Source organism: Ptychodera flava, chromosome 6 (assembly GCF_041260155.1).
Source record: "Ptychodera flava strain L36383 chromosome 6, AS_Pfla_20210202, whole genome shotgun sequence".
Taxonomy (NCBI): domain Eukaryota; kingdom Metazoa; phylum Hemichordata; class Enteropneusta; family Ptychoderidae; genus Ptychodera; species Ptychodera flava.
The window spans coordinates 4207501-4219638 of record NC_091933.1 but is presented as its reverse complement, the minus strand read 5'-3'; the positions used below and the strand labels follow the sequence as shown (position 1 = coordinate 4219638).

Genomic DNA, 12138 nt, shown 5'->3' with positions numbered 1-12138 from the left:
GGTAGTATAGCCATATCTTTTGACAATTTTTCATTATGTTTATCCCGTATACTCGACAGAAAGATCCGTCGCTCGAGGACGCTCTCCCCTCCGGGGGGGGGGGGTAGAGAGCGCCCTCGAGCGACGGATCTGCTAGTCTACCGGTGACTAACTACAGAAATGCCTAAACTTTCAGTTCATCAAATGATTAAATTTACAATAATTTGGTAGATATAAGTTTCATTTGAAATATAATTTGCCCGTAAGTCTTATTGGCAGGACATTCTATTAAGAAAAAAATTGATCCTCAGGTTGCATAAATTACAATATATTTCATCAGATATCATGCCTGTGTTTCTGCCGTCTTCAATGAAGACAACCGCAACAAAAACAGGCAAGCAACTAAAGAAATTTAAAATTTAGTTGAAGGTTCAAGTATTTTTCAGATTCAAGTGCACTTTTGAAATTGACAGAGTTATGTATTTTTGGTTTTCCGCTTATGTTAACCCACCATTGCTGTTTACATAATCTTTCACTCTTAATTTATCAAACTTATATAAAATAAATCGTTATCGCCAACTTCTTGTTCCATCCACGTGTATCAAAAATCATATGAAAATAAAATATGTTTCACTGAAGTTACCCAGATTTTCCTTTCCCAAAGAATCTAATTTGATAAACATATCATACTCTTATCAAGGCAACCTTTGTGATGGCAATTCTATTAGTCTTATATAGCTAAACGTCACAGAATGTTTCTGGGACGCGACAAATTTTAAATCTGAAACTCGGCCACATTCACAACTGCCTCGTTTTTGTGCGTTTGGTGGAAGATTTAGAAATAACTTACACCATTTTCTTTGCACATTTTCCAATTTTTCGAAGTATTGGTACCCCCATATCTCTGAACCATAAAGCAGTATGGGGTAAACAACTCTGTCAAATAGCATGAAATGTGTTTTACAAGGAAAACCGCCAATTTTCTTTCTAGCAATATGAGTCTTAGGCGGGGTGGTTCGATAAATGATATGCTGCTGGGTGACAACGGGTTACCTGAGTGCAGATGGACTGTGGTATGTTGCATTACCGGCAACGGCCTAGATATATCGTTTGCACATTCAACCGCAGATGACCCGTTTTAGGGTCTGTGATTCAACGCAGAGTGCGTCGTGCGATTAAAGAAAAACCTGGCCGACGTCCCTCTAAAATTATCGTAAAGTCCGTTTGCTAGAAAGCGTTTCAAGATTTTTCGGCTCCACGATCGCATTCGCTGAAAGAATTTGATTACATGTTATGCATATCACATATTCCTCTGTTACTTATTCGTTGATCTCACTGAAGTTCTCCTGGATTTGTATTTTTCTGTAAAATTTCACATGGTTTTGTATTTCACTTCCACGTTTACGTATTCTGTAAAGTGCCGTGTTTCGGGTCGGGTAACCTAAACAACAAGAATCTTCGGGTGCCACTAATTTTAACTCGTCGCTAACCGTCACTGCCCGGCACGAAATTAACCAACCAATTACTATAATCAGTCGATCTTATACACCGCAGACCACTTCTATTGATAAAAGCCCACAACACTGTAGTTGCCATAACTTATGAGTTGTACAGTAGACGGTACAGTAACTGCCACCCATCCTTTTCAATACCATAGACAGTACAGATATAATATTACCCTACACAAATATATGCCTAACAACCGTGACCTTGCCCTTAGCAACATACATTTCTGTGGCTAAAGCTTGAAACCTTACATTCATGTACATAGATGATGTCATTTCTTTAAATAATTCCAGGTTTATTGACTATCTCCCTATGATTTATTCTCCTGAATTTGAGATTAAAGAAACTACAGAACCAGATTCTTCGGCTTCTTATCCGGACATTTTCCTGGAATTTGACTCTAACGGCCACCTTTCTTCTTAGCTGTACGACAAGGGAGATGATTTCAACTTTAGTATCATCAATTTTCCGCACTTTCACAGCAATATTACACTGTCACCCTCCTATGAGGTATACAGTTCCCAGCTTGTTCGTTCTCTCTTGCAAGTTTTTAACAAGATAAAGGCTTGTCTCTACATTCAATTGCTATTTTGGCGGGTGTCATGAACTGATAGTTAAGTATGACATATCACTTTAACCAAATGATTACTGATGGTATCAGTGACACTTCTTGTCTGTAGATTAAGACCACTTCCTTATTTGACTTACGGAGTGATATATGGTGCGCGCCACATGTGATGCAGAATGTGCTTACCATTTTCGAAACACCTGACCTTACTTCTCGGTTGTCCATACCGGAGGTCCATTTATTTTTCTTGTACAGTTTACTTTGTTGTGTGTACCAGAACTTGTTTGTTGTCTATCTGTCCTGTACTGGTTGTGTTTGTTATATCTTGTTTATCACTGTGAAACTTATTGTTATGATGTAGATGATGGCTTTGCACCATTGTTCTGGTAGCACTGTCGCGAGGTGAATATATTTTTTCATATTCACTTTTCGTAATAGAAATAGGCAGAGATCACAAGCAATTCACTTATTAAGACCGCTTTGCGGAGAAACTTTTACCAATATTGCTAGTTCCTGATCGTACAGCAATCGGAACATGACAGAAAATGGTCAAAATATTTTACTTGTTTGTATATATACGTGTTGAACTTTTGTGGACAGCAGTATTCATAAAAAAAAATCCAAACAAAATATAAAAGCGACAACCAATAAAATGTTGGGTAAAACCATAACTTAATGCAATAATGAGCGAGCATTGTTCGAGACATACATGTAGCCAGAGGCAAATAATAAGAACAACTATAAGGCTGACGTTACCAACTTTGATTGAAAGAGAATACTTGCAATTCGTTTGAAAGAAATATACTTTACGGGACAGAGGGAATAAATGTGTGTAGTTTTGGTATTCTTTCAAAAAATATGTACACATACAATATTTAGGGCGAACAAAATAGTTTTAAACTGTATAAATGCACGTAAATTTTATTACATATTTGGTTAATCCAATATGTAATGAAGCATACACAGATTATCTGTGGAGACATTGTCTATGGAGATATATTAGGTCAACCCAATATGGAATAAACTTCCATGCACTGTTCATGGAGACTTAATTACATATTTGGTTAACCTAATACGTAATAAATCATACACAGAGAATGTCTATGGAGACGTTATTTAATATTGTGTTATTGTCTATGTAGATTTTTTACATAATTATTGGGTTTACCAAATATGTTTCCACACACTGTCTATGGAGACTTCATTGCATATAGGTTTAGAGTTATTACATATTGGGTTAGTATTAAGTTGATAGCATATACATGTATTGGGTCATTGTTACCTATTATCCCAATAAGTTCATCACAAACAAACGGCTCAGTAAGTTTTGGTAAACCTTACCTTTAAAATGTGTCTTTTATTAAGTATGTTTTACGATGCATTTCCACAAGTTCAATAAGGTATATGAGAGAACATAGTACCCAAAATTTTCATATAGCGGAAGATACCCAGGTACACACCTATTTCTTTTCATGATTTCATGATAATTTCCTTACGAAAATCCTGTTAGGTGATCGTTAAAGTTATGATTGCAGGTTAAATTTTCTATTTATTTCCATTCAGTGCACTAAACGATCAACAGAAGTATTCTTCTTTAGGTGTGAGAATGATGTTATTTGCAAAGAGTTGGGTTGCAGAGTCTGCGATTGCTATATTTTTTTTTGCATTTTGATATTTAGTTCATCAAGCAACATCATGACAATCATTTTATTTCCTTTTGCAAAAACAACTGACTGCTTGGTGGTTGCCAAGGACATGATAACAGTAGCCATGCATATTTACATTTCATTTTGTGATCATTTTGAATTTAATTGTTTGAGGAGAGCGCGCTTATAGTTTCTGGGCATTCTTAGTATTTTATCATGTTTGCTGACCTAAATAATTATTATCATCTTCAGTCTCATCAAAACTTTTGAAGGGTTATTGGTTACTAAGGGGCGTGGCCATGGTTGCTGGATGTATTTTTGCCTTACTAGTATTTTGCTGGGTATTATATCCCCTAGTTTAATGTTATTACATGTATTGTTCTTACATATTTGGTTTGTATTACACATTGAGGTGAGACAGCACTGTAGTCTGTGTCTAACATAAACATTTCCCACATTTTCAAGAATTGTTGTTCAGAGAGAGGGAGTTTGATCTCACAGAATTTTATTGTAAGCCACTGCGACGATCTGAATCAGTAGCCACAGACCGGTTGCTCTCCGCCATGAACCTACCGAATAGCGGAAATGGTAATAGACGATAACCGACAGATCATAATTACCAGAACAAATTTAAGGTTTCCTTTATAATTCAATCATCCCACAAGCTATACATACGAAAAGAAACCCAGCTACTCTCAAATTGCCACTGGCTACAAAGTTTCGTACTGAGTCTCACAAAAACGTCCAGGCAGACAGCAATACAGAAAAATTTAACTGACACTAGCATTCATAAAATGGTAATGGGAGTTGAAATTTGATATTTTCTCAAAAAATACTATAATCGAAGTAAGTAATGTGAATGTTACTGTCATATTGTATATAAATTGATCACTCTTTACGAATGAAAGCAGGAAAATCATTCTTTTCGGTGACATTTTAGTAGATACTCGTGTATTGTGACATTCGTTGTATATATTGCTTGATTCTTCAGTTATTACCCCCCTCCCGGCCCGTAATCAGGTGCCGCCAACTGGTAAATTTCATGAATTTCTCAAAATCATCACAAAACATGTTTTGAAGGCTGATATACAGATTTTTCTTATTTTTGACCGGACCTAAAATTTGGAGGGGAAAGTGAGAGCTGTTCGTAACTGCCCTCCCACTGGTATACACTGAAAATGTGCCCTCCCAGTGAATTTTGATGCCCGCTGCCCTCCAGTATCTACGGTCTGTCCGCTCCCCACTCCCCACAACAATTCAAGCTCCCCGCTGCCCTCTCCCCACTACTGATATTCCCCATTGCCAACTAAATGTCCACTAGGCAACCCAGATCAACACAAAACCGTGCGAGCAGTTAGCAATATACCTTGGAACATTGCTCCCCTCTAAGTTAGGCGCTTAATTTCTCCTCAAGTTCTGTCAACCACGGCTTTCCCCTCCCTCTACGTATCTTCCTGTGCCCACTATCAAAAATTTTCTCCCCGCCCGCTGAAAGTAATGAAATTTCTTCCCCGCCCACAGTAGATATCGATATTTTCTCCCCGCCCGCTGATTAGTTTTGAAATTTGCCCGCCCGCTGAAAAACTTCGCACGAACACCTTTTTGCACGAACAGCTTCGTTGGCGGCACCTGCGTAATGGATACCGGATGAAAGGAAACTTTCCACAACATAATTAACGAGGCGAAGCCGAGTACGGTATGGAGTACAACGTTTGCTTTAGTCCATTATGAGTGGATATATATTATTGCTATTATTTTATAGTTTTGGCAATACAAGGGAATTTGTAGATGTGGTAAACATGAGGGTCACAATACTGGATAATCGGATGCATATATCAGTAATACTCTTGAGAATGACGTCACAACGTTCACTGTTATTGACAAAGCTGCAATATAATTAAGAGCACGATATGCACGAGTGCGTGTATGGAGTGAACCACTTTCGAAAACAAGATTTGCAAATCGTAGAGGGAATTTTTTTAACTTTCGAAGTTTAAAAAGTTACCAGTTTTGCGACCACTTTTTCCTTTCCTGCGACTCGGAACAGGAAAGGCCAGTCTAGACCACAGGTGCTTGGAATTGCCAATGTGGTACACGCAGAGACACTATTTTACGTTAATCTATACTGAACACATACTAATACTCATAGGAGGCATCATGGGCCAGTGGCTAGAGCAGTGGACTCATGATCAAAGGATGGCGAGTTCGAGCCCCGGCATGGCTGTGGTGTTGTGTCCTTGAGCAAGGCACTTTATTCCTCATTGCTTCTCCCCACCCAGGAGTGATGGGTACCTGGTAGGACAGTGGTTGTAATGTTGTGCGTTTAGCTCTGCTGCGCTTATTGGCTGCACATGTGAGCTGTTGTTTGCTCCCCAGGGAGTTGAGTGGTATCATATTAGGTCCAGTGACCAGGGGTAATAATAATTGTAAAGCGCCTTGAGCACATGCACTTGTGGATACGTGCGCTATATAAGAACCCATTATTATTATTATTATAACACTCCACTCCGCCTGTGGCTCAGACTAAGTAGGACAGTATTGCCAGCAGGGAAAAGTGCACTAAGTCATAAACTACTCTCAATAATACCCTAAGAAGTATGTTCGCAAAACGTAAGTTCAAGTTGTTTCATTTAAGGAAGGCAGGAGGGAATATTATGGGCGAATAGGGCAAGTAACACAGTGGGGCAGAATGTTCTATTACTCAATCAATCAATCAATCTTTAATACTCAACTCACACTAGCGGAAAGTGTGGTATGGTACATTCCAAAATTAGACAAAGTACAAAACTGAACACTTCCAAGGACAACAAAGTATCCAAGATGTAAAATAAATAAACTGTTTAACAGTAAGAAGGCTACTAGAGGGTCAGCAGAAACCTCAAGAATATAGCAAGATCTAGAATAGTATACTCCACAACCCTTTTAAGGTAGTATGCGCCTCGAAAGTGAAAGACTTAAACTTTTGCTCAAAATTTCCTTAGTGAATCTTTCAACCATTCTCTTTCAAAATCAAGAATAAAAATCGGGAGTCACCGTGCAAATTTTGGTACAAGGGAAATAAATAACTCCGTCGAGATTTGCCGATATTTAAAATTCAAAATGGCAGCCATCCCTGTGTTAACTCTATGGAAAAAAATAAAATTTTCGAATTTCGAAAAACTAAGCTGGTAAGAAGTTTCCTTACACCAAGAGTTTTAAAATGACCCCCCACGAGTGGTAGATCAGAAAAGAACTGTAGAAATTTGAGAGTCTGACCGAACTTTGTGTTTTCAAATTTTATCAATCCTCGTCTGATCTACCACTTGTGGGAGCTCGTGTTAAAGCTCTTGATGAAAGAAAAGTTTTCACCTTTTTAGTTTTTCGAAAATCGAAAACTTAATTTTTCCCTCACAGTGACACAGGTATGGCGGGCATTTTGGGTTTAAAATATTGGGAAATCTTAGGTAATCTGTCTCTCGAGTACCAAATTTTGCACAGTGACCTCTGTTTTTTATTCTTACTTTATAACAAAGGTCGGAAGTCCCATTGAGGAAAGTTTGAGCGAAAGTTTAAGTCTTTCACTGTCGAAGCGCATATTACCTTTAGGGCTTTTTCCTTATATGTTACACTTGAACAAGTAGAGTACTAGTAATCTACTCTCCTTTTCTGGAACAATGTAACTCGTTCAGTGATAAACTTTTTACATGAAAATAACAAATGAAACTCATCATCTATTTCATTGCTATCACATCAGAGACAAAGTCTATCATTCAGAGTAATTTTGGCTAACTTTTCCTACCTATTCAATACATAAACTATGATCACTCAATCTTAATTTTGATTAAGTTCTGCGAATAAAATTTGACACATCATTTAGATATTCCTAACTCTGCATTTTAAAATATAAACCCTTTCTCCAAACAGAATTAAAGGCCTTTTTAATCAACAATTACCATATAAATATGGCTTTGGTGATATTTTAGATCCTTTACTGCATAATGTTTTATTGATTGCAGTCTTGAATAGAAACACAGAGTCAGCAGTGCGTCTGTTCTTTCTAAAACCAAACTGGAAGGGTAAGAAAACTTTTTTGTTATTTTCAAGATAGCTGATGAGACCCTTATTCAAAATTGATATGAACAACTTTGATAAACAACTAACAAAGTAAGTCATTTGGCTCTTCGGCTAAATACATTCTAATATTATTAGTTAGTCAGTCACTAAAACTAGGTTGAAAGGTCGCAAGTCGGGTTGAGTGAAATCTCGCGATACCTGAAGTAACGTAATGAGACTAGACTAACTTCATTTTAAGTGATGCATTTTTAGCATAGTTTTCCTTAAAATTGTATTTAAAGTCGTAAAAATTAAATTTATGTACGAATATCATGGATTAAAATATTTATCATCGTTTCTCTTCAGCTAAAAACACTTCCTACCCATCCCCATCTTACGCGTGGAAGCTGCCACATTCACTTCCGCGTTCAGGGCCTCACATTGGAAATCCCCTCTAGATCTGAGACTGCTCTGACGCCAGACCTCTAGGCCAAAGTCACACATCTAGACCCGTGTAATTGTTTTGCATTTCATTGAATATCCAACACCATTCTTTCCTTTTTCTGGTATTTATTTCGATCGGGCTCTATTGACTCCGATTCCGAATCGGCCATGGCGAAGTCGATGGACCCACTCACTAAACCCGATTATTACAGGACCGAGTTGAACAAGACGATATGGGAAGTTCCTAAGAGGTACCAAAACCTTAGTCCCGTTGGTTCAGGGGCCTATGGGCAAGTCTGGTAGGTACACCGTAGATAATCTGCGACATCAACTCATAAAAAACAGCCATATTATTTCTGTCTGTCTCTTGCGATCACCAAGTTAATGGAAATAACAACCGCTTGTTGTTGTCGAAATGAGGTGTGTCAGCCATCGACGTTCGACTCGACACATCTGGTGGTGTAAACTAGACTGTAGTAGAGTAGACATGAACATGTAGTAAGTTCAACTTCAGTCACAAAATATTACATGAATAAGGCAACTTTTAGTTAGTGCACCAACATTTTCAGCGTGAGTCACAGTCATCAATGACCCTCTACTCTTTCCAAGCCGGCCACGAATGCATTTTATTTGGCATTGGCATCCGTAGTACAGTGCTACTACTGCTATGTTCATGTGTAATGACATTCGTAACTTCCGGGCGTGGAGGCGGCCGGGGGGGGGGGGGGGGGGGTATGGGTTGGCATACTCTACAATTACAATTCATTATTATAATCCACAAATTTCGAGAAAGTCCACCGCATTTTGAGTCAGAATTTTAACAAATTGAGTTGGTTTGAGGAAACCAAATATACGTTCAATACCATTCAAATAAAATGAAAAAAGTGTCAACTGGAAACACTATTATGCTCCTTTGGGAAGTACATTTGCTTGAAATAGGGATATTCTGTCATTTTGTAAACTGATGCATATTGTATTGCATCTAACAAGGCTAGTACAATGACATCATTGAAAGCTTTATTGAAGATGCAATTATTACAAAGGAGTGTCTTTAGTGTTTATTCCAAAGGAGGTCACAGTTCTGTCATTAATATGCAAAGTTGATACGCAAAAAGATGTTTATCTGAATTTTTTCATGAGATTTTTTTAAGTGAAGGCCACAATAGTGAAATTGTTCGTTTTTGCCAGCATTTTGATGAAACCAAACTTGCATGCCAAAAGGCGCTGACTGCAAACTGCAGCAATTAAAAAAAGCAAAAGAACAACATTTGTTCAATTTCTGTCAGCATCATGTTGCTTGCATGTTACCATACACAAGCCTACAATGGCAATCAGCGCTCTTACCATGCCCATGACCATAGACACACTAGCTACATGTATTGACATACCTAGGTTCATAAGTAATTTCTCCATTGAATGACATGAAATGGAAATATCTCAGTGTACAGCAAATGATTGAACTCTAAGCCCTTAATAGGCAGTGTCCTTTAACATAATGTTCATGTTCTACTGCATGTTTAACCATTTCCTGCCAAGTCCATATTTCATCACCTGAGGTTTAGATGCTTAAAATTAATGAAACACAACATATTCCATAATGGTGTCCTTTAACATAATACTGTACATTTGAAGGCTGTTGAAAACATAAATACTGTAAACTTGATTTTTTTGGACTAAAGATGCTATAACATACCAAACCAAGTGGGTGAAAATACGTCATGTTTTGGCTCAATACCGCTTTTTACTGACTTTGCTGATGGGGAAGTGATACTGTCTGGTAGGAAAAGGGTTAACTCATAGAGTCCCATCCATGTTCATGTTCAGTGTCAGAATGATAGATCATACAACGACAAGATACCTTGTTAACAATCACAAACTGAAATAAACTCAATCATCTCACCTTGCCATTAGAAATTTTTACTTTCATTTTCTGTTTGCATTCAAATTATTCATTTTCATTATGGATCACTTTTATCCTGTATTAAAATGTAGGTTTTGAAAAGTTGTGCAGGTTTTAAGTTTCTGCAAATTACAAATATTGAACCCACTTTTATATCCACTGTGTAAACACTTCTGTCATCTGCATTCTTGCAAATGTGCCATATTTCTTTTGAGCTTTCCATTTAGAAACGTAATTTTTTAATTTGTTTTTGACATATTGATCTCACAGTCATTTTCAAACCATTGATTCTGACTTCTTCAAACCAAATGGAATTATGAACTACAACCTGAAAATGTTCACACTTTTTTTAGGCAGCAATTTCATTAAATGTAATGAAGTAATTTTAAATGAAGTAAATGAAGTTGAAAGACAATGAGCCAGGTGGTACCTCACTAAATTCTCTCTCATAATTAAACTGCATTTGCCACAGGCAAGGTGATAGACTCAGCCTTCAATCTATTGTAAGTCATCACATTTGTTCATTTATCATGTTTTATAACTCTACCATCTAATAATTTTCATCCTTATTTGTGATCTTCATACACGTGGGGGAGGGAGGCTTGAACCAGTAGTATCCAGTGTACCAAACGATTAACATCAACATTTATAGATAGAGAGTGGAGTGCATTGATCTCTGACCAAATCTCCAAGGAGTGGATGCATTTGGTGATCAAATTTACTCCACCGGACCACAACAAGTGTTAATGAGATCAGAGATGTTCTAATACCTAAGAAATTACAACCTACATGAATACTTCCATGATTTGTTACACATTACAGATTTTCTTAGATACATCGGGTCATTATTTGGAGCTCTGGCTAAATTAGGGTAATCATATCCCATCAGGAAATTCCGTATCCTGGCAAGTTTTCCCAATTATTAATAACCAACAATAGTATTGGAACTGCATTTACTAATTAGATTTTATCCATTTAATATTTATAAACTGACATTTGTCGGCACATTTCATAAATTTGTTTGTGCATTACATCAGAAGAGAACATTTAACTGTTTGCCTGATTCAGGTCAATATATGCATCTTACTGAATGCTCAGACTGTTACTTAAGAGTAAAGGAATCCACTATTTTACATCATTGTGTGGAATTCAGAGGGGTAGCAGGGGAGATGGAATTCATAAGGGTAGCAGGGGAGATGGAATTCATAAGGGTAGCAGGGGAGGTTGAATTCATGGAGTAGCAGGGGGAGGTGAATTTTCTATTTTGCAAAAGGAAACATGTTCAGTCACTAATCATCAGAACTTTTTTGTCTTCCAACTTTTACACGCAAGATGTAAAAAATTTTGATAACAAAGTCAATCTGATAAGTTTCATTTTGGTATAGATGTGGTATGCCCGGCTGTTTGACACAGAGTCTTGATTACCCAATTTGTCATATTTCGTTGAACAGAAATACCTGATTCTCTTCTCATACTAAAAAATAATATGGACAATGAAATAATGTCACATTTGGTTGTTAGATTTTCATGCAAATCAATAATAGCACAAAGTAAATATACATGTAAGAGCAAAATTTCTGAATGCATTTCCAACTTGTATTTACAAGATAAATTGAAAGCTTTTTTAGTAGATGGTCAACAGCAAACACGGAGAACAAAGACACGACAAAAGATATACATTGACACAGTTTCTTAACATTGTCCATTTGGAAATGACAAAAAAAATCCAACATGTTTGTCCAACAACATCGTTCATCAGAATATCCACAGGTAATGTGTCTGTCTATGGAGCAGATAGTTCACAGATCCACATTGAAAACCAAAAATTTTCAAATTTGATTTAAAGAGTTAAATGTGTGAAACATATTTGTATAAGTAAAACTTATGGTGTTTAAGCATATAAGGTCATATTACCGTATATTGATTGTTGATAGTCATAAATGGGTGTGCTAAGGAAGGCATTGTTGTCTTAATTGGTAAAAGTATATGTTCCAGTAATATGATATATCAAGTCCTCTCCCACTCTTAACAGTTGCAGAGCAAACGTTTTTCAAATCACAGTT

General features: G+C 37.0%; 1 protein-coding gene across 3 annotated transcripts in view; it reads left to right on the top strand.

The window, feature by feature from the left end:
- The first annotated feature begins 8149 nt into the window (after nt 1-8149).
- The window catches only part of LOC139134636 (mitogen-activated protein kinase 14B-like), a 29006-nt gene continuing 25017 nt past the window's right edge, over nt 8150-12138 (top strand). Inside the window, exon 1 of one of the 3 annotated variants that reach the window (XM_070701583.1) lies at nt 8150-8474. In XM_070701583.1, coding sequence (XP_070557684.1) covers nt 8344-8474 — 131 coding nt within the window. In that variant the 5' untranslated portion in view covers nt 8150-8343. The remainder of the gene's footprint in view (nt 8475-12138) is intronic. The other 2 variants (XM_070701584.1, XR_011552823.1) reach the window with 2 other exon arrangements.